General features: G+C 33.0%; 3 protein-coding genes across 6 annotated transcripts; 1 reads left to right on the forward strand and 2 right to left on the reverse strand.

Moving 5' to 3' along the window:
* The first annotated feature begins 2024 nt into the window (after positions 1-2024).
* Positions 2025-8270, forward strand: LOC120081540 (uncharacterized). The gene is made up of 11 exons (XM_039036510.2): positions 2025-2344; positions 2812-3064; positions 3780-3984; positions 4229-4319; positions 4431-4576; positions 4859-5102; positions 5226-5330; positions 5468-5650; positions 6007-6214; positions 6825-7317; positions 8008-8270. Exons 2-11 carry the CDS (start codon positions 2839-2841, stop codon positions 8108-8110), a joined length of 2004 nt encoding a protein of 667 aa, XP_038892438.1. The 5' UTR covers positions 2025-2344; positions 2812-2838; the 3' UTR covers positions 8111-8270.
* LOC120081542 (sucrose-phosphatase 2-like) lies at positions 8184-12004 on the reverse strand. 3 transcript variants are annotated; one of them, XR_005482877.2, is made up of 9 exons: positions 11835-12004; positions 11456-11755; positions 11189-11290; positions 10748-10942; positions 10340-10633; positions 9901-10123; positions 9705-9751; positions 9464-9626; positions 8184-8344 (listed from the first exon to the last, which is right to left on the reverse strand). XR_005482877.2 is itself a non-coding variant. In XM_039036513.2 (8 exons), the coding sequence occupies exons 1-8, from the start codon at positions 11892-11894 to the stop codon at positions 9528-9530; spliced, it is 1320 nt and encodes a 439-aa protein (XP_038892441.1). In that variant the 5' UTR covers positions 11895-12004; the 3' UTR covers positions 9296-9527. The 3 variants fall into 3 exon arrangements, 1 of the variants encoding a protein (XP_038892441.1); XR_005482876.2 differs by having other exon boundaries at positions 8184-8347; XM_039036513.2 differs by lacking the exon at positions 8184-8344 and having other exon boundaries at positions 9296-9626.
* Positions 12005-16588: 4584 nt separating this feature from the next.
* Positions 16589-18170, reverse strand: LOC120081703 (steroid 5-alpha-reductase DET2-like). 2 transcript variants are annotated; one of them, XM_039036795.2, is made up of 2 exons: positions 17719-18170; positions 16589-17195 (listed from the first exon to the last, which is right to left on the reverse strand). In XM_039036795.2, the coding sequence occupies exons 1-2, from the start codon at positions 18031-18033 to the stop codon at positions 16725-16727; spliced, it is 786 nt and encodes a 261-aa protein (XP_038892723.1). In that variant the 5' UTR covers positions 18034-18170; the 3' UTR covers positions 16589-16724. The 2 variants fall into 2 exon arrangements, with proteins under 2 accessions (XP_038892723.1, XP_038892722.1); XM_039036794.2 differs by having other exon boundaries at positions 17713-18159.
* Positions 18171-22432: the final 4262 nt, after the last annotated feature.

Raw genomic sequence — 22432 nt, forward strand, 5'->3', positions numbered from 1 at the left:
TATTGAACTAATAGGATGATCTATATTAGGCAAGTTCTTTCCATAATGTCTTCAACCTTACAAAATAAGTAGTAACAGACTTTTGAACTTGAACTAAATGGGAAGTTCAGACGAAGTTGGAAAGTGTGTTGTTGATTCGTACCTTGATAAATATTATTGTAGATCAAGCCAAAATTTTCAAGTGGAATCAAAGAAATTAACACTAGCATCTATCTCTTTTAAAAGAGAATTCAAAATCTAGACTATGACAACTACTGGTTATTCAAATGATCTAAGTGTTCATCAAATCTCTAGTCGAATGAGAAAGAGTGTCATCAACAAAACCCAATTTGTTCTTAACCGTAAGTTCGAGTATCATTGTAGAGCTCTATGATGTATAATTTGATTTGGTCAACGAATTGAAGACTCAAGCTCGTAATGTTAGAACGATGAAGAAATTGATAAGATGGTATATGGTTCAACAAACTAATTGATTTATGGGTTGAATGTTTTTTATGGTTTGTGGTTTTGTTTCCAACCACTAGAGTGGAAAGAAATGTAAGAGCATCAAGTGAATTTAGAAGCAAAATCAATTACCATATTAGATAGGATGGTAAATAATCTTGCATGAGATATTCATTGATAGCAAAAAGACATAATCACTAACGACAACGAAAAGGCAGTAAAGTATTTAACGAATACAATATTAATGACTAATATCTCTAATAAGAAACATGAATAGTGAGTATAGTTCAATTAATTAAGACACATGTCTTCGATTAAAAGATTAGAAGTTTAAATTCATCCTTACTTGTTGAACTTAATAAACATAAACATAAATATATAATATATCTAATACAGTAAAATATTTTAAAGGGTTAACATCACAAGTTTACCATTTTCATAGAGGTGAAAATATTGGGTTATATTGTAACAATTATAAACTGTGATGTGTTAGGTGACTTTTGTATTCTACAATATTTAACAACTTAATTATAAAAATCAAATATGTTAAAAAAAGATTATTCCATCGCATCGAAAATTAGAAGTGTAACGATAATTTTGAAATGTCAAAAATAGTTCATCGACCATTAAGGATGGCAAAAATTCCCTTAGGATCGGGTCCCTATCCCAATCCCCGATTTGACCGGGGATGGGGGCAAACCAAGGATCCTAATCAGGTCCCGGTCGAGGATGGGGAGGGTATCTCCACCTTGTCTCCGATTAAATTTTTATTTATATATATATATATAAATGGGGATGGGTCCCCGTGGAGACCCATTTACCCAACGGAGAATCCCTGTTCCCGTCCTTGCCTTCAATTGGCGGGGATGGGGAGTCTCTCGCCTCGTCCTGGCTCCGTTGTCAACCCTTGAGATATGCATTTTTTTTTAGTTGAGAGATTTAAATTTTCATATTCCAAAACCTACGGAAGAAATAGAAATTAATTCAAAACGTAGATCAAAAATGTATTTTTTTCCGAAATAAATTAATTCACTTTTTATCTTAAAGACAAACAAAATAAATGTTGTGACTTTTTGCAAACAAAATACAAATGGACAAAAAAATGGAAAAAGAAATTAAACTTTAAATACAAAAAAAAAAAAAAAAAAAAAAAAAAACAATTAGCCTTGTTGGAAGAAAATTTATGTCATAAAATAAGTAAAATGAGGTACAATGAAACACAAATATAAAAAAAAATATAATATAAATAAATAAATTCTTTCTTAATTTCCTTGATTTCTCATCGATAAACATCTATCTATAAAATCTAGAAATGACCGTTATTCATAAAAATTTTGACAACCAGAATTTGACATATTTAGACACTGAACATATGTAATTATATGACACATGTCAATACATGAAGTAACGAGAGAATAACACTTCGACATTTGAACATTAAACATAGACATCTATATTACACCTATATTATTATGGTATTTATAATAATTTGTATATATTTATCAGAGCACCCAAACTTTTGGAAACAATTTTGCATTTAATACTTATATTTGCATCAACCTACTTCGTTAGGAAGATAGTTCTTTTTAGAGGTTGAATTAACAAGAAAAAGGGAAAAAATAAAAAGAAGTTCCCACGATGAATTTGCCACTCAACTGTGACGAACAGAGTTCAGTAATGGCGTAAAAGAAAATCTGAAGATTCTCTCTGTTTCCTCTCTCCCATTTCCCACGATTTAGCTTTTCTTCTTTCCACCTCTCCACTTTTCCCAGCTTTCGCTCTTCCACTCTTCAACCAAACTCAATATCTTATCCCCATTTCCTCCATTGTTTTTCCTTAGCTTCCATTTCATCTTCCCTATTTTGCTTTCTCGCATTGCCACTCTCATTCACACTTTCAGGTAGCACCTCTCTCCCCCTATTACCTCTGTGTTTGATTACACTACTGAAAATGGGTTTGGAATCATGGGTTTGAGCGGGAATAGAAAGTAGCTTCACTGATTCTAGTTTGGGTTTCGTTTTATCGCGTCTCATTCTTGTTTGTTCTTCAATTTACTTCAAGAAATTGATTCGTGCTAATTGAAACTGAGACGGAATGAACGAATACTTGAAGAAAATAGAGGCAGGGACTCTGGATTGAGATGGGTTTGGAATAGAGTAGGAAAAAAAGAAAGCTGAACCGAAAAACTTTGATTACAGAGCTAGGAGAAGATCTTTGAGTCTCATCTCATCACTAATTTTAACAATGTTATATCTAATAGGGAATGTCTTCTTTCTTTTTTCTTCCATTTTCTGCATTTCTCTTGGTATGTAAGTGCATTTGTACAGCAAGCGGGTTCACTTTGTGTATATTTTTTGGTCTTTTCAGTGTGGGTTAAACACTCAGGGAAAGAAGATGGCCAAGATTTTTGTTCAGGTGGTTGTGATTCTGTGCTTGGGTTGGTTGTGGTGGGTGACAATGGTGGACGCGGAGAATTTGAAATACAAAGACCCTAAGCAATCAGTTGCTGTTCGAGTTAAGGACCTTCTTGGCCGAATGACTGTGGAAGAGAAAATTGGTCAGATGATTCAGATTGACAGGAGTGTTGCCAATGCTACAGTTATGAAAGATTATTTCATTGGTAAAACCAATAGATTCTCTTTCTCTCCTGTTCTCATGCTGTCAGTTTTATCTGTATGCTCTTCAAGATTTGCACATTTAATGATAAAAATATCTCATGCTCAAATTGTAAGTTTTGGTTTGGAGCAGTTCAGAGTAGTGTTTGGTGTTTTTTTTTTTTCCAGTTTTGTGAGTGTTATGTTCCTAATCTGGTTCTAGGCTCAACTACACTTGATTCTTGTGGCAAATAGTTGAGATGTTGAACAGGTTCCACTCGCCTCTTTGTCATTGATGCTCTATATAATGTCTTAGAACATTACAGTTCTTCTAAGTAATCCTTCAGTTCCAAAGAGAAGAAAAATAATACTAACTGATATCATTGTCATCATAACAAAATAAATACCTTTGGAAATTTTTAGGAGTTTAAACGTTACAATCTATTAGAATTATATTTGAAGCACTATTGCTGTATAATGTTGTGAGGTCTAGAGTTTTGAATACTGTACTTTGAGCATTAACCTCTTTTCACTAATTCAATGAAGAGACTTGTTTCCTTTTAAAAATAAAGCTCTGGAGTTTTGAAATTTATATTACTAAATATGCCAATTTGCTTAAGCAATCTCGAATTCATGGTCAAGGGCATATAGTGTTGAGGTTATGGCATTCCAGTATGACTTGTCACAAGTAGCAACTGATTGAAAAACCTCTCGTTCGTGCAACTGTTCAAATTTGTACAGGAAGTGTGCTAAGTGGTGGTGGAAGTGTGCCGCTTCCAGATGCTCGTGCTGAAGATTGGGTTAACATGATAAATGATTTTCAGAAGGGTTCTCTTTCTAGTCGACTGGGTATCCCAATGTTTTATGGCATTGATGCTGTTCATGGCCATAATAATGTTTACAATGCTACAGTATTTCCTCATAATGTTGGACTTGGAGCTACCAGGCAAGTGTTTTTCTTTTCTTTATAGCCCAGCACATAAAAGTTGTAATATAGTCAATGTTTTCTAGATCCTTTGCTTCATATATCCTTTTTATGTGGTCTTCAAGTTTAACCTAAACTTATGCTCGATTGAGCTGTGCTGAAGTTTGCCTACCTAGAAAGCTCCAATAAAATTTGTTCTGATAGAGCACGGTAGAATGAAAAATGTACAAACTCTTTACATTTGTTCCTTGTCTTTCCTACACAGAAACCCTGACCTAGCTCGAAGGATTGGTGCTGCAACAGCACTTGAAGTTAGAGCGACGGGGATTTCTTATACCTTTGCTCCATGCCTTGCGGTAAACACATGTTGCTTATTTAAAAAAACAGATGTTTGATTGAATCTCACTATTTGTTTTAGTGGTAAACTAGATGTATAACAGTCTCTTTCCCTGGAAACTTTCTTTTAGGTTTGTAGGGACCCAAGGTGGGGGCGGTGTTATGAAAGCTACAGTGAGGATCCAAAAATTGTGAAAGAAATGACGGAGATTATAATTGGCCTGCAAGGAGAGCCTCCTGCTAATTATCGGAAGGGAATTCCATATGTTGGCGGAACGTATGGCCTTTGAAGATGTAGAATTTTTTTTTTTCTTTTTCAATATAAAATTGTGAATCCATGCAAAATGTTTCCTGAAAGCCTCTTCACGTCAGTAGGGTAATGTTTTCCTCTAGTCACAAAAAATCGTATGGCATATCAAAGTGTGGGTCCATTTTATACAACATTCTGGAAGTTGAATATGGAAATGGAGCATTGCATCCTGCGAAACTGTTATTCTTCTACTAAATTACCGACAGAATGTCTGATTTCTTTGTAAACTCTCTTCCTCCGCTCTTGCAGTAAAAAGGTTATCGCCTGTGCAAAGCACTTTGTTGGAGATGGTGGGACAACTCATGGCATCAATGAGAATAATACCGTTATTAACAGGCATGGACTGCTCAGCATTCACATGCCTGCCTATTTAGATTCGATCATCAAGGGCGTTTCATCAGTAATGGCTTCCTATTCTAGTTGGAATGGAGTAAAGATGCATGCAAACCGTGAGCTGATTACTGACTTCCTCAAGGGCACCCTTAAATATAAGGTATTTCTGACAGTTTAAGTTTGTTTTGAAAAACTATCTTCTGTTTTGTTAAAACCATTTGCTGATATTTTATTTCTGAAATTATGCTACTGTCTGACATTTACTAATTTTACTATGTTTCAGGGTTTTGTCATCTCAGATTGGGAGGGTCTGGACAGAATTACTTCCACACCTCATTCTAATTACACTTACTCTATTCAAGCTGCAATTTTAGCTGGCATTGACATGGTTGGTGGTCTCTCTTTTAAGGGTCTCTTAAATCAAAATTGAACTGTTGACTGATTCGTAGTTTTGAAATGTTGGAATTGAGTGCAATATTTGATAATGGAAGTTGGGGTATTTGGCTTTTGTTCTTTTTTCTGCAGGTCATGATTCCTTACAAGTATGCAGAGTTCATTGATGATCTTACATTTCTAGTGAAGAGCAATGTCATCCCAATGGATCGCATTGATGATGCTGTTGGGAGAATTTTGTCAGTCAAGTTCACAATGGGTCTTTTTGAAAGCCCCTTGAGTGATTACAGCCTTGTCAATGAGCTTGGGAGCCAGGTCTTACTCCAACTATTTCAAAATATATACCTGACCCTTCTTTAGTTAGAAAGTCAGATGGGTGCCAGTTTAATCATCTTAGAAGCATTTATATCGTGTACTTATCTTTTCATTTCTATTGTCCTTGAAAAATTTCTCATCAATGGGTTATAACTTATAAGTATGAGAGGAGCTTAGTGGGAGAAACTTTTGATTTCTCTTAATACCCCTCTAACTTTATCTTAAAGTTAAATATAACCTTGTCTCTCAATTTAAACTTCTGATTTTTCTTAATGCTCGAATACATTCTTTTTCCTCTAGCTAAAGAAATCCCATGAATGTTCTCATGGACATAATTTTGCATTTATAATTAATAGGCACATAGAGACTTGGCAAGAGATGCTGTGAGGCAGTCACTTGTACTGCTGAAGAATGGGAAAAATGATAGCAACCCATTGCTACTACCCCTTTCTAAGAAAGCCCCAAAGATCCTTGTTGCTGGCACTCACGCTGATAATTTAGGATATCAATGTGGTGGATGGACAATTGCATGGCAAGGGTTCAGTGGCAACAATGGTACAAGAGGTGTGTTTCTTTTCACTTATTCATTAGAACCATAAATCAAGAGTTCTCCGAATTTGTGATTTTTCATACATTAAAAAGTATTTCCTGGCTAGTTAGGAAGATACCTGGGGTAAGTTTGAAACATTCTGGAGATGTATGCTAGTTGGGATACAGAAAACAACATTTGTTTGCTAGTCTAAACGTGCTGATAAGAACAATTTTATAAAATGTACATATCTATAGTCTAACTATACTTTTTTAGTCCCTGAATTCTAAAGAACATGTGCATCTGATCTATGAGTTGTCAAAATATACCTTTTCAGTCTCTGAGTTTTTAAGAATAGATGTATCGATTCTTAAAAATCTATTCTTAAAAACTTGAGGACTAAAAATGTCTACTTTGAAACCTCAAGCCCAAATGCACATATTCTTAAAAACTCGAGGATTAAAAAGGTAATTTTCCCTTTCAAAGTTTGTAGATAACAATGAGTTTTCCTTTTGGACTTCTTAGTTACCAAAACTTTCTCAGATAAGCCAAGATTATTCTCTCATTTACTCTCATTGTTCAAGTCTTTTTTTTTTTTCATATTAGAGTAGGAAACATTCAAGTTTTCCATTCTCTACTTTGCAGGAACTACCATCCTCGCCGCCATTAAATCAACAGTAGATCCAAGCACTGAGGTCGTATTCCGTGAGGATCCTGATAGTGACTTTGTCAAGTCCAATGACTTCTCGTATGCCATAGTTGTTATTGGTGAAGCTCCATATGCTGAGACTGGAGGGGATAGTACGACACTTACCATGTTGGATCCTGGTCCAAGCATCATAAAAAATGTTTGTGGTTCTGTAAAGTGTGTGGTGGTTGTCATTTCTGGAAGGCCAATTGTGATGGAACCATACATTTCATCAGTTGATGCTTTGGTAGCTGCTTGGTTACCTGGCACTGAAGGCCTAGGAGTCACTGATGCCCTTTATGGAGACCATGGATTCAGTGGGAAGCTTCCAAGAACATGGTTTAAATCTGTAGACCAACTGCCAATGAACGTTGGAGATCCACACTACGATCCACTTTTTCCTTTCGGTTTTGGACTTACAACTGGATCGGTTAAGGACTTTGTCGCGAGGTAAGTACTAATCTTACTCCATATTAACTGATATCCTTCGATTCGGTTTTGGGCACATTTTTGTTTAATGCCAAGTCACGATCTAATTTCCATTTTGAAATGGAGACCAGTATATTACTTTTCCCATTCTTTTGCTTGCATATTAAAATCGTACTCAGATTTTAAAATCACTTTTAGTTCTTAAATTTTCATAAAAGCAACCATTTAGTTTTCGTAACAATTTAGTCCTTATTGTAGAAATTAGTGTTAAGATTTAATGAGATTTTTTGAATAAATAAACCAATAAAGTAATTAGAGATTCAATATTTTTATAAAATACAAAGTTTATATCATAAAATAATAAAAATTCATATAATTTTGATGACTCGTTTTTACTTTAGGGACGAAATTGCTATAAATTTGAAAGTACAAGGATGAAATTGTATGTATAAAAGCTTAGGGACTAAATTGTTACAAAATTGAAAGTACTGAGATTAAATCGTTACAAACTAAAGTTCAAGAACTAAATTGTTACTTACATGAAAGTTTAGGGACCAAATGTATTTTTTTCATCTATAATGTTTCTGTGATTTTAAGCTTTTGCTAAAATGTTCTTTGTTGATCCATTGCATATGAATTTCAATTTCAACATCATTTTATTCCCAAAGGAACTTCAATGTCATTAAGATGTTGATTTTGTTTCATCCATAGGTCAACATCGGCAGGAATTTGTGGAACGCCATCCTTGATTGCAACGATCGTTGCTACAATTGCTTGTTTGTATATTGTAGGTACAGTCAGCCGCAGGCATTAGTTTGTTGAGGACTTAGTAATTAGTTCGGGAAATTTGAAGTTATGAGGTTAGGTTACGATATCAGCCTTGTAGGTTGAAACAATCTCAAATGCTTGGCCATTTATTCAGTGAATGATTTTATGGATCGTAGTAGTAAAAGCATCCATCTTAGTTACATTAAGCTTTACCTTATTTTAGTTTCTGATAATGTCCTTTGGCATTTAGAAAGCAACTCTTGGAATGATTCTCCATTCTCTGCTGATAGAAAGACATGAAAAAAGCAGAATAGTCACAAACCCATATCTACCAAGTATTAGAGAGAGACCCGCACAGAAGTGCTGTCTTCTAGTAATATATATATATATATGACCGAAAATCAATCGAACAAAACGGTTTATATATATATATGAGCTGAATATTTTTGGTTTCGTTTGGTTTGGAACAAACGGTCTGATCGGTTTGATATATATTCAAAACCATACCTAACCATGAACACCCCTGTAATTCCTATGAAGCCTAACAGTTGTTGATGGCTAAAATAGATGGTAACGAGGCTACCAAAACCAAATTCGAATTTTGGCACAAAGCTTTTTTTGAGGGAAGGTAGAACAAAATTTTTAGTTCTTTTGTTAGTTTGGTGGAAGAACACCAGAGTATGAAATTTTTTTGCATGAAAAAGTTGAAGGATGAAATTGCAACAATCACTTGATTTAAGGGCAGTTAATACGAAAAAGAAAATTAGAGAGAAGAATCTATAAGAAAAGAATTAGAGAAATAAAAAAAATGCAAAAATGATAATAAAAGATGTTGGAGAGAGATATTGTTCTAGACAATAATCTAATTCCAACAAAAGTATAGTTTAATTGATATAAATTATGAATTATCTACCATTCATTCCACATATTGTTGGACTTAAAAACAACTAAAATTTAATAAAAAATAAAAACCAGTTATCCTTCTAACTTTTAATCTCAAAGGGAGCCAAGCTAATCATTTGATTTTTGGTAAAACTAAGTTTATGAATATTATTTCTACCACTAGGCTTCTTTCTTTCTTTCTTTATTTTTTGTCTACTTTTTTGAAATCTAAGCCATACTTGGAAAACTAAAACAAGTCATTTTTTAAAACTTGTTTTTGTTTTTAAGACTTGGTTAAGAATTCAAATATTTATTTAATACTTAATAAAATGAAAACTAACAAGCATAATTTTTAAAAATAAAAAATTTAAAATGAAATTATTATCAAACAAAGCCTAAATAGTTATTTTCACCATCACTCCCTTTACAATTTGCATTCAAGTGATACAATCAATTCCAGGGTTGAACTTAACCATGGAAATAGATTTTTTGGATAATAACAGAAATAGATACATACTTGTTTAGGATATTAGTTCCATAATCAAACTGTTGAACATTGGGAGATTCTAATAAAACTGATTTTAGATGAAGCAAGTGTTGTGTTGTGGTTCTGAAGGTGAACCATCCAACCACGTGTGTTGTACGTGCATCCACATCAAACCACCCTCTGAAACTTTGCTCTGTTGCATATTCAAAGAGTGAGATGGATAAAAATGCCAAACATCAAAACAAAACCAACAATGGCTTATAGTTTTCACCTGTGAACTCATTAGAACTGTAGTGAAGCACCCCAAAAACTGATTCCCTGTATAAACAAAACAGGGTGTCAAGGGAGGAGACATAATATCTATTAAATCATCATTTTATAATGAATGGCATTGCAGAGATCAGAGACATAATATCTATTAAATCATCATTTTGTAATGAATGGCATTGCAGAGATCATATTCTTACCCGATAACCATGATGACGATGAACGTGAAGATGAAGATGAAGATTCCCATTTATTGAACCTGAGAAGCCATGAATTGGACCCGACCTGCGCGGATGAGAGCCCATCGAGCCAGGTCCGAAATGGAGTGGCCTTCATGTCACCATATAACCCTCTCATTCCATCTATCAATTCCTCCCTACTTCTCTCTTTCCCATTTGCATCAACTGCTATCCCTCCTGCAGGCTACATCATCAATCATCATAAATTTGAACTTCTCAAACCCCAAAAACCAACTCTATATTTTCATATTCCTAGCAGGGTAACAAATTAGAGATGAAGAAAAACTTGGTTCATAGTCACTCAGTGGATGATATTCCAGTAAAATGAGAAACACTGAATGAGATGAAAGCTTCCAAGATTGAATTAACTCCATATAACTTTGGACTATGCAAGACTTACAAAGATGGACTTAAGATATTCAAGATACAGCTCCGACTTCTCGACTTCACCACGTCTCCATCTCTCGTAAAGCACATAAAACTTCACAACTTCAAAACAAGGATCGATAGTCTCCACTTTGCAGCACCCTTTGGAATCTATAATGTCTCTTGGGGACAAATTAGGACCAAGTTGGAAGCTGCCAATAGCCTCTATGATCCCACCTGCACATCTCTCGCTAGCATGAATTACTTTTGGGTTGTCCTTTGCATTGTCCACATACCATTGTAGTAGCTCTTCCTGTGCATTGCTTACCTACACAAATGAGGAAAAAGATTATACCAGATAATCTAAGGTTTACAAGGACATGTTGACGATGATGCATCATCAGTAAATAGTTAGATAAGGAAGCTTTTTGAAGCTACAGACCATCACACCATAGACGTTGGGGACGCTGAAAAGATCAGTGTCATTTCCAGAATCGCCACAAACAAGAACATTGGTTGGAGCTTTCCGATCAGATTCAAACTTCTTAAGAAGATATGCAAGCGCCTCACCTTTTCCAGCACGTTTTGGCAATACGTCCAAAGCAATTCCACTGCTGTAGAGTACTTTTACATCCAACTGACACAGTATTTCAGTGAGTTAATAAAACGCCGTGATCCAACAACCTATCCTGCTCTATACATAATAATAAAAGGGAAACACAGGGCAGATTGTTTTTCTATTCTTTTCCTCTTCTTTCTTTAATGGGGCGTCGGAGATTGACTCTATCTTGGGGAGAACAAGCGGAGTGTTTAAAATGGCTAAACATCGAATTCAGTAAGTCTAGTTCAGCCAAAATAAAGAAAGAAATAAAAACAGATTTACCCCTCGTTTCTCTAAACGTTCAGATACAGCATTCACCACTTGTGGGGCTTTATTCTTCTCTACGAAGAAGCTAACTTTATGAGGCCGTTGCTCCGCTTCTGACTGTAATGTCCTCATATTATCGTGCAGGTTGAAGAAATATCCCAATCAAACCAATTAGGGCTAAAAAAAAGGAAATCCTCAAGAAGCAATGAGAATCGAAAACATCCATATAATACATAACTAGGAATGAAAACCCCAATATTTTCATCAAATCAGCATCTCTACCTGCGGCTTAAGTTCCGGAAATTTTAGGGTTTCCTCCATGACTAAATCTCGATTCCAGTTTCGATTCAGAAATCGTTCCCATTCTTCATCTGGAACCATCGATTCACCATACGCAATCTCCGTTCCGACAGACATTACCGTTATATCGGGGGTCAGCAGAGGCCTCTCCTCCCTCAATTTTCTATAACTCGTCGGCGATCTTCCGGTTGAGAATACGAGAAGAGAATCCCGACGGTAGTAGGCTTCCCATAGGGCATTAAACTTGAGAAGCGAGGTGTTGTGGTTATCATCGTGATCGACCTGTTAATTACAATCTCCATATCGAAATTTTCGAGAAGGAAAAAGGAAAATGATCACGCGAGGTAGTCGAAATTCAAACCATTGTGAGATCGAGATCGGAAACTATCATGAGCTTCGTTGAAGCATCCAGTCGATCCATTGCCAAACGATTAGAATAGAGTAATTGAATTGCTGAAACGATGATCAAATGGAAGCGTCAACATATTTGAAGTTTGGGGTTTAAATTCAAGCGCCAAAAGCAGATGAAGATTAACAGAATGAATTTTATTTTCATCTTTAAATCTTATTATATTTTAATCTCCAAATTTTATAATACGATTAATTATAGTGGTAAGATTATTTTTTTTAACAATTATTGCACTGTCAAATAAGTTAGTAATGCTAAAAAAAAAAAATCTAAATTTCAATTTCGAATAAGGAAATATAGACTTTTCATAGGAGATCTTAAAAGTCATTTTTCGTCCAAGATTTTGGCCGTTCACTATTTTAGCACATTTTTCTTGATATTTTATGTAACCTTCATCTTACTCAACTTATACGAGGAGCAATTTCATACTCAAACGAATTTATCTTTAAAGAGTTAAATTTCATACTCAAACGAATTTATCTTTAAAGAGTTAACATAATCTTAACAATAGGGACCAAACACTTTTTAAAAATTCAGAGACTAAAACAAACGTTTTTAAAAGTTTTGGGACCAAAATAGAACAAAGCTCAAAGTTCGGGAACCAAAATAGAATTTAAACCTATAATTTAAATGTTGATATCGATAAAAATGTGGCGGTTTCAATTCTATTAAAATATAAGATAAAATGTTGATGTCGATTGATATTTCTCAACAATATTAAAAAAAAGAAAAAGAAAAAATTGCTTAAAAGACTATATATAAACAAAAAATTCAAAACAAAATTTAAATTAGTAAATAAACCATTTATGTTTTTTAATATTTCATGATTTTTTTTACGATATAATATAAATATCAAATTCAACATTCATGTCCGTTGAACTCTAAAAATATAAAAATATTGATATGTCAGCCGAAGCTTAAAATTATAATTAGAATAATATTTTGGTATCTCTAATTTGGGGACCATTACGATTTAGTTGGTGCTTTTTTAATGGTGAAATTTTAGTCCTCATTCTTTCAATAAATATCTTAAGATTAGTTATTATATTTTCAACCACTCTTAAATTTAGGTCATGTTTGATAACTATTTCGTTTTTTTGTTTTTGATTTTTGAAAATTAAACTTATTTTCTCTCAATTTCTTACAATGATTTGCATTTTGTTAAGTATATTGGTTGAATTCTTAGCTAAATTTTAAAAACAAACACAAGTTTTTAAAAACTACTTTTTTAGTTTTTCTATATTTAGCTTTGTTTTTTAAACTATTGGTAAAAAGTAGAAAACAAAAGAAGAAAAATTGAAGGTGAAATAATGTTCATAGGCTTAATTTTCAAAAAACAAATAACCAAATGTTTACCAAACGGAGTCTTAGCTTTTCAAAATTAATCTTTATTGAAATTGGTCGAATAATAATACTTTTTAAACAAAAAAGACGCCATGTAAATATATTTTCAAATGTTATAAAGAAAACATTAATAGAAATTTTAAAAAAAATCAAGAATAAACTTACTGTTGGGTTTATTTTAGTATTTAAAAAAATACATGTAATAAAAATAGACATTTAATAAAAGTATAGATATCAAAATGGATGATTTTTTTATTTTTGAGGATGAAACTCAAAGTACATATACCAAAATAATATTTTAATCTATTTATGAGGATTAGGGACATAATATTACATTATTAGATGACTATTTTTTGTTGGGTTAACTAGCTTAATTGGTGAAAGTATTGACCAATTTCGGCCTAAGTTACGACAAGAAGTTAAAGATTCATATCTTCATTTTTAGGCATTAATTAATAAACTATACATCTATTTCTAGCATAGGCTGAGCCATGTGCCCCCCTCAATTTATTTATCTTTTGTATTTTTAATATAAATTAAAAAGTAATATATATAAAAATTCCAATTGAGTAACAAAAATGGAGTTGACTTGTTAGTGTCTAGTGTTGTTTGGATGGTAGGAGTTTGACTATTTTTCATCTCTAATGGGCTTTTAAAATCCAAGTCAGGTAAAGAATAATAAAGGAAAGTAGGTTAAACAATGTGACATTTAAAATATAATAATGTGTCGTTTTTTTAATAAACAACATGACATTTAGAATATAATAATGTGTCTTTTTTAATAAATAATAAAACAATATTTTCTTATCAACAACAAGGCTAGACAATTTATAGACTTGTTTCCTTCCGTTCGAAATTCATTTTTCAATCTCAAGAACATTCAATAAAAAATGTATCGTTCATGATTTTTATGTTCACATTACATTTTACATACTTTTGTTTGTTTCCATGTTCTTTTTACATTCACATTTACTCGTATAGGTTTTTAAAATTAATTTTGGAGTTCAAGCAAGAGGATTATTTGGTGCTACTCGTTTAGATCTACAAACTTGACAAGTAAATTTTAAAATCTTCTTAAACTTCAAGTTTTTATGCCTTTAAATCTATATAATAGAATGTAATATTCTTATTATTAGTACTTTTGTAGAGTTAATTCAAAATTAATATGGAGAGATATTATAAAAGAAAAATAACAATAGAGATTATAGAGGTATCATCTTAAAAAAAAAGATTTTAATCGATCTTATAAAAAAATCAATTTAGAAAAACTACCTGCACATCCCGATCTAAGAACCAAAATTTATTATTATAATTATAATATTCGAGATCAAGTTCATATAGTATATTTACTAAAAGGTCCTTATTAGTCTCGAAATCATACTTTTCCACTTAAAAATTTTGTACAAAGTCAACACGATTTAATATAGCTTGATTAAGTAAATATTCTAATTAGTTAGAATAACATTTCAAAAGATGCTGCATATTGTTTTTGTTGTTATCTATTCAAATCATAAGTAAGTGAAGAGTCAGGTTCAATTTCAAAACATGAAAATTTGTAGAGTAATATTGTAATGTAATAGATTAGTTAATATATGAAGTTATGAATATATATATATATTTACATTCATATATAGATTTTTTTTTTTTGTTAAACTTATACATATAGTATCCCTATATAAAATTTCGGGTTCCGACACTGATTCCTAGCTTTAGTTTTATTTTTATAATTTCAATATTAGTGTCTATCTTGTTTTATCATTTTTTAAGATGTGTGATTTTACATTTAAATACCTTATGGTAAAACTTAATATATATATATATATATATATATAAATAAGGAAAAAGTTACATTACACTACAAGTAACAATGTGAAATTTTGAATCTACATACAAAAAGAGTAACTATTAACGAATTCATAAATTTGTATAAGATTTAGATATGAACAATGAAATTATTTTCTTACGGATTTCGAATCTAAAATGGTGTGGCATTTAAGGGAATGGAATTCAAGCATAAATTTTAGGTTATGATTGATAATCATTTATTATTATTATTATTATTTTTAAAAATTATGCTTGTTATATAAATATATGGATTCATGGTCAAATTTAAATCACAAAAATAAGAACTCCAAGACAACATATTTAGACCATGGTTATTAGTTATCACAATTTGGTTTTTTTTTTTTTTTTTTTTTTTGAAAATTAAGTCTATAAATACCGTCTTAATATTTCTAAATTTCTTACTTCGATATCTACATTTTATCAATGTTTTCAAAAAAATCAAGCAAAATTTTGAAATAAAAAAAAAGGATAATTTTTAAAAACTTGTTTTTTGTTTTGTTTTGTTTTGTTTTTGTTTTTTTTTTTAAAATTTAGTTAAGAATTAACTCTTGCACTTAAGAAAGATTAAAAAAAGAGAGAAGAAATGAGCTTAATTTTTAAAAACTAAAAACAAAAAACCAAATAGTTATAAACGGGACTAGTTTTCAAAACTTGACTTAGATTTTGAAAACATACCAAAGAGTAGAACAAAGGCAAATAAATTTGTAGTGAAAAATAGAATCTGCAACAAAAAAATCAAAGATGTGTAAGATTATATATATATATATATATATGCCCTTTAATCTTTATCCTAAACTTTAGAATTCATATGAGCTATAATTTGAAAGAGTTAAATTTGAGTAAAATGTATAAATTAAATAGATAGTATCCGTTTAGACCTCCCTTGGAATTTTGTTTTAAAATTTTGACCCATAGCTTTGAGTTTCACACATATAATTGACTTCTTAAGGTGCAAATATTAATGTTAATTATAGAAAAATGCATTGGTCAAATCGAATAGATAGTTACAATTTTTCTTTAAACTTAGAATCATTTAAATTTCTTTAAACTTAACTTTCTTGCTAAGATTTTAAATTTTATTTAAGTAGTTCTAAGTTGATTTTAAATGAAATAATTTAAAAAACAATTATCAATGACCTAATTTTAACGGATATAATTATTAGATTGAAATTTTATTTTAATTGATAAACTCCAAAATTTATGGATATAAATTGAAATCTTCTTATAAAATATAAAAGTTAAGGAGATATTAAGCAAAGATTTCAAAGTAATTTTTCTATTTAAATTTAGTTAAAAATCAGTTTTTCACCCTATATTTGAGCTCAAAGCAAAAGAAGCTAAGGAGTGAACTCAAATATAGGGCGAAAAACTGATTTTTTAACTAAATTTAAATAGAAAAATTACTTTAAAAATCAGTTTTTCACCCTATATTTGAGCTCAAAACAAAAGAAGCTAAGGAGTGAACTAAATTTAATCTTAGTCATTGTACTAGCCAAATTTAATCCATGCACTATACATTTTGTTGTGAAATATGATATAATTTATTCTTTTTTTTTTTGAGTATACAAATATGCTATAAAAATTAAACAAGGGTAGATGGCTAGATACATTATTGGAGGCATAGATGATTCCAAGATTGGGAATCGAAGAATTTCAGAAAACAAAAGGGAGAATGGCCTTAACATGACGAGGAAAATCTTCAAATTTAGAAAGGTACCAATTCCTAGTGGTGTAGCTTCTTCCAATCAAGAACAATGTCGATCCGAGCACAAACACCATTGCGAACAATGTTTGCGAAACCAAAACGATTCCGAGAAATTCCACGATCTCAAACAGATAGTGAGGGCACACGATCACCTTAAACAACCCTCCTCTTGGAATTCTATACTCTCGATCACCTTCTCTTCTCAATCTCGACAGTAGAATATGGTGATAGAAATTACCAGTGATTCCAATCCCGTACATCACCAATCCCACCGCTTTCAGATCAATCTCTGGCTCTGCCAGATCCTGTGAAAGCATCTGAGCATAGATAGTACCAGTAGTGAAGAGTAGGTAGGAAATTGAGGTCATAATCGCGTCGTTCAGAGCCATCTTATTGCTGTATTTGTGAACGAATAGAACCTGAAACAATGGAGATTCATGATGTAGAAAATGTTGGGAAAAAAATTCCTACATTCATTGCAGGAATAAACAGAAAAGTAATAGAGAAATTAAAAAGAAAACGATAAAACTAGTAAACACAAGAATTTACATAGAAAACTCAAAACTCAAAACTCAGAGAAAAACCACAACAAAGAATTCCACATATGTGAAAAAATTGTTACAATCATATAGAATAATTATTCATCTCAATCTCAATTACAAGAACACTCTTTTATACTAGTCACATCCTTTTTCCACTCTCAAACTCTAAATATCAAGGTGAAGTAAAAAGAATTGAGTAAGAACAACGATACCAAAATGTCGAAGATCTTGAAGGGAATGATAAAAAAAAGACCTCTCTCTTAAATTTAACGATTGACCTAAAAACCTAAATCGATAGGTGACAAATTTAATATCATATCAATTTAAGATTACTCATTGACCAAAGAAACAGCAAACAACAAGAGAGGATAAAATGAATAGAATAATTACACACATGTACCTCGAAGATCCGTTTGAAGAAATGGATGAAAAAAAGCGAATTGATGAGGAAAATTCTGGAGAAGTGAGGAAAGTGGTGGGGGAAGAGGAAAAGAGAGGAGATGGATGAGAGAGAGAGAGCGGGGAAGTAACAGAGGAGCATGGCGGAACGGGAAGGGAGGTGGAATTTGGAATTAGGAGTCCAGAATTTGGAATACCGCAAGTGGCGGCCGAGAAATTCAGCGGATGCGAGGAGGAGAGTGACGAGGAAAGTGAGGAAAGAAAGAGCCAGCAGGAAAGAAGAAGAAAAGGGGGAGAAGAGGAATGTGGAGGCCATGGCAATGACAATGGCGGAACCGGTGGTGGTGTTAGTTTATTATTGCACACAAGAGGAATGGGAATTTAGTGGTGAAACACGATTGCCTCCTCATTATGCAATTTCCATATCTCTTTCACTTTCGCCTCCTTGATTTTGTTTCTATTAGGAGGATTTAAACGTTATTTATATCTTCTTTTTTTTCTTTTTCTTTTTGTGAAAGAGTTGCAAAAATCACCGATAAAGTAAGGTGGTAGCTAGTAGGGTTCTAAATATCGAGGTTCTCATTTATCGTGTATATATGTGTAGATGTCGATGCGAGAGCAAAAATATAAAAATAAATGGTAAAATAGTTACAAAATAATATCAAATATTGGTTTACAAAATTAAAGTTGACATGTATTTGCATGCAAAATAATTATGGATGGTTCATTATGGGATGTAATGTACAATACAAGAAAGATGATCTTGGAGCATCTAATCCTATGGTAGAAACTACATATTGCTCTCAAGTCATCTTATAATAAAAATGTTAAGATTGAAGATAGTTATCCAATTGGTAGATACAGAACATTGGTTGATGATCTTTCTCCTTCAAATGGATAATATTTATCGAAAATACTTAGGTGCATCCTGGAGAGCATCCATCTTTGTGCATCCCACCAAATTGTCCTACCATAATTTAATATGTGGCAAATTATTCTCATTTATTTTTTAAAAGTATTTTAATTATTTTTTTTATGTGAGTGATAGGAGAGGGAAGCATAGAGATGAGTGTATCTTGAGATGCACCTAAGTATTATCCATATTTATCTAATGAAAGTCGAGTTGGAAATTACTAGAGTCAAGTCGGAAAAGACCATCATGAATATACGTTATTTTCTCAAATTCGATATCTTGGAAATGAAAGGTTTGGATGGTAAAGGAAATAAAACTCACATCAATTCAATATTGATGTGAAATAATGTGAAATTTAATAGAAAATGTTTGAATGAAGTTAAAAATAAATATGTGGTTTCTTGAAAATGAAAATTTTGGATGGTAAAAAGAACAAAACTCACAACAATTCGAAGTTGGGGTGAAACTATACATTGACCTTAAACTACACAAGTCGTGTTATTAAGACCATAAAAAGTATGGTTCAAATAATTATGTTTATATATATAACTATATGTTATATCAAATATAACACATAACATATAGTTTATATTGTATCAAATACAATATAATCCATAGTTTTATTTCTCTCATATGTGTATGGTATTTAATATAATCCTACTGAGTTGCCTGGTAAGCCGAGGGTTGAACTCAGGGACTAAGGAAAACAATATTCGGTGGTAATTTTTAGATCACTTTGCGGTAACAAATAAATCAAGGAGTTGGTTGGTTTGTTGTTTACAGTATAAAAAGTATGTGGCGAAATTGAGAAAAGAGCAATTATGCGACAGATACACTGAGTGAAGGAACGGGTTGAGAAGGTCTTTAGTTAGCATTTCTCGAGAATGCGGTCAAGCTATGCGATCATGCTACACTCATGCGACCGCAACTCATTTTTCAATGCAAATACGATGACTCCTAATTTTAGGATGCATGCGATGAATGTGATAATGTCTATAGAACTTATTCCTAAGTCTCTACTTCTTGCCTATGCAATGACGATGCATGCAAGGACAAGGGGCCGCATACAATCATATTCTATCTTTAGGGTGCATGCGATGCGTTAATAGCAAACAGAGCTTATTCCTAAGCTTCTATCTCTTGATTATGCGGTTATAATCTGACTCTCCCGAGCCTAGATTCTAATCTGACTTTTCCAAGCCTAGATTCTATCCTTAGACTACCCTCCCGAGTATCTCTAATGGACGAATGACGCATACATAATATAAGATAATCACATAGAATGAAGATTCCAAGTTATGCTAGCTAATTGCTTCTCAACCTATTCGACAAATCTAACTACCCATGCGTAATGTACAAGGAGTGGACAGATATAAAGATGCAAATCCCATTTTATAAATAAGTTCAAATTACAAAATGACAATGGAAATAAGGATAGAGAGCTGGTAGCAATTCCTTGCTTCCCAAGGCTTTTACACTGTGTTCTCTATTCCACCCAAAAGATGTTCTTACTTCCGTAAGAGTTGGCCCTCTCTCTGCTTTCGACGCTCCCCAGCACTCTTCCGAGTTCACCGTGACGATCTCTTGGTGTAATCTCCCCTCTCTCGCTTCTACCTTCTAAGTAAAAGAAAACTATGAACAAGGCTACTTTTATCTATAAGGAAAATTCTCTAAAACTGAACAAACTCCCTCACTGAAGGTGGCCTTTCGGTATAGAGCTTCGGGGTGAAAGGCTTCTTCACTCTTATGATTGCACTGATGGGATGGCATTAATTCTTTGTCTGATGTGTTGAATATTTGTCACCGAAAAGTTGAGTGTACTTGCTACAGTAGGTCATTGACGGCTTGTCAACTTAATTCAGAATTGACCGTCATCAGCTTTCTGCTCATCGTGATTTATTAGGCTTTCACCCAGATGCGCCCACCATAATGTGCCAGCTTTATACGGCCACCTACTCGAGCAGATTTTAGAATGCAAACGATCGCATAGCCTTGCGGTCGCAATCTTGATTTCGCGAGCGCAAACGATCGCATAGCCTTGCAGTTGCAATCTTGATTTTGCGAGTGCAAATGATCGCATAGCCTTGTAGTCGCAATCTCTTATGCGTCCAGACGTTAATTTCTTCGGATTGCATTTCCGCTTTGCGTCAACGCATTTTTTTGCATAAAATACATAAGTTAGCTGTTTTAATGCGATGGACGCATGCGATCGCAATGTTGTGAACTTAATGCTTTTGGATGCAATGTTGTATATTTTTACCATCACAATTCTGCATTGTTTTATAATTTTACGCTATAATAACGTGCATTTCTGTCCGTTATCACACCCCCAAATTTAAATAATGCTTGTCCTCAAGCATAAGCTAAAGATTTTCTTTAGGAAGTCAACCGTCTTCTCTTTCTTAGATTTCTCAAGGATGCCTTATTCAAATCCTATGCACAAAATCTCCTTAATTTTTATCCAGGCCTCTTAAAATATTTCATTTAGGGACTGCAAGTTTAACCTTCAAAAAGACTTTACTAGATTCCAGGGCATTGCATGATTTATTTCAAAAAAAACTTTTCCAACTGAAGTGTTCTCAAATGATTTTTATCCTTGCGTATTTGACATAAATATTTTTTTTTCTGACCTTACGCTGATCTAAGTGCCCAACCTTTGTTTTGGCTTACCCTCACGTATGTCATGCAGACATCCAACTACAAGCAAGACACTCTTTCTCAGTCTAAACTCATGCCCATTTGGCAGTGGAGTTGCAATCATTTATTTATACGTTGATCACGATTCCTACCTTCATTTTCGCTTGCCCCCACGTGTGTCATGCGGACATCCAACTACGAGTAGGATCCGATCGCAACGTTATGAATTTTTTTAAACTCAAAATAGCAAGGTTGAAAATGAATACTGCACCCCCAAATTTAAAATGCGGCAATGTCCTCATTGCTAAAAGAGTGAAAGAAGTCATGCGATGTTCTTAAGAAGTTTCGTAAAGGGTCAGTTTGAAAAAAAGCTAGCAGACCACTAACTTCTAGAAATATTTCATGAGGTGATTATCCTAAAATTAAGTTGACTCTAGTATATACGAAGAAATAGAAGCATGTGTTTCATCATTGAAATCATAATTGGCAAAGATAAATCATGCGGTGACTTACTAAATTAATCGATGTTAAATGATTGCGCCGACTAAAGAGGATGCGATTATAAAATTTTTAAATTTAAAATGCGATGCGATAGTGCAAAATTTGGAAATAACGAAGTCAAGGAAAGATACAACCCCCAACTTTGCGTTGTCGCCCGCATTATTTGTGGATGCTGACTTTACGGCGATCTGCTTTCTTTGATTGGGGTGACAAAATAAAGTAGTTGCGTCTTCGTGTAGCACCTCTGCAATCGTTCCCCTCAATCGTTGCATAAAAAACATTGAGAGGGTCAAATAATAATAAAACAAAATTAACAGAACGCCTTTTTTTTTAATATATATAAAGATAAATAAACGATAATCGAAATAACATAAGAGAAGGAGAGTTCATGAATCATTGGTAAGAAAAGGATACTCCAAAAGACTTACGCCTCTGATGATTTTCTGTTGCATGCCAACGCAGGGGCCACTCGATTTTTCTTCATTCCGAATTTCTTAGGTCTACAGAGGTCTTTTCCCGATGAAAATCACCCCCGCAATATGTCTTGACTCTTTACCCGTTAACCTTGAATGTGCGGGTCCCTTCCTCATTAATCAGTTCAACTGCACCATCGGGGAATATTTCTTTGATTATAAAGGGTCCTAACCAGCATGACTTTAATTTG

This window comes from Benincasa hispida, chromosome 7 (assembly GCF_027475165.1).
Source record: "Benincasa hispida cultivar pf3 chromosome 7, pf3_genome.v1.1, whole genome shotgun sequence".
In the NCBI taxonomy this organism is placed as follows: Eukaryota; Viridiplantae; Streptophyta; class Magnoliopsida; order Cucurbitales; family Cucurbitaceae; genus Benincasa; species Benincasa hispida.

Excerpts from the sequence above, each read along its gene's own strand:
- LOC120081540 (XM_039036510.2), top strand. The coding sequence starts at position 2,839 with ATGGCCAAGATTTTTGTTCAGGTGGTTGTGATTCTGTGCTTGGGTTGG. Across the intron at positions 4,577-4,858 it reads ATTCCATATGTTGGCGGAAC|TAAAAAGGTTATCGCCTGTG; the intron begins GTATGGCCTTTG and ends CCGCTCTTGCAG. Across the intron at positions 5,103-5,225 it reads AGGGCACCCTTAAATATAAG|GGTTTTGTCATCTCAGATTG; the intron begins GTATTTCTGACA and ends ACTATGTTTCAG.
- LOC120081542 (XM_039036513.2), bottom strand. The coding sequence starts at position 11,894 with ATGGATCGACTGGATGCTTCAACGAAGCTCATGATAGTTTCCGATCTC. Across the intron at positions 10,634-10,747 it reads CCAACGTCTATGGTGTGATG|GTAAGCAATGCACAGGAAGA; the intron begins GTCTGTAGCTTC and ends TCATTTGTGTAG. Across the intron at positions 9,752-9,900 it reads ATCGTCATCATGGTTATCGG|GGAATCAGTTTTTGGGGTGC; the intron begins GTAAGAATATGA and ends TTGTTTATACAG.
- LOC120081703 (XM_039036794.2), bottom strand. The coding sequence starts at position 18,033 with ATGGCCTCCACATTCCTCTTCTCCCCCTTTTCTTCTTCTTTCCTGCTG. Across the intron at positions 17,196-17,712 it reads AACGGATCTTCGAGGTACAT|GTTCTATTCGTTCACAAATA; the intron begins GTGTGTAATTAT and ends CCATTGTTTCAG.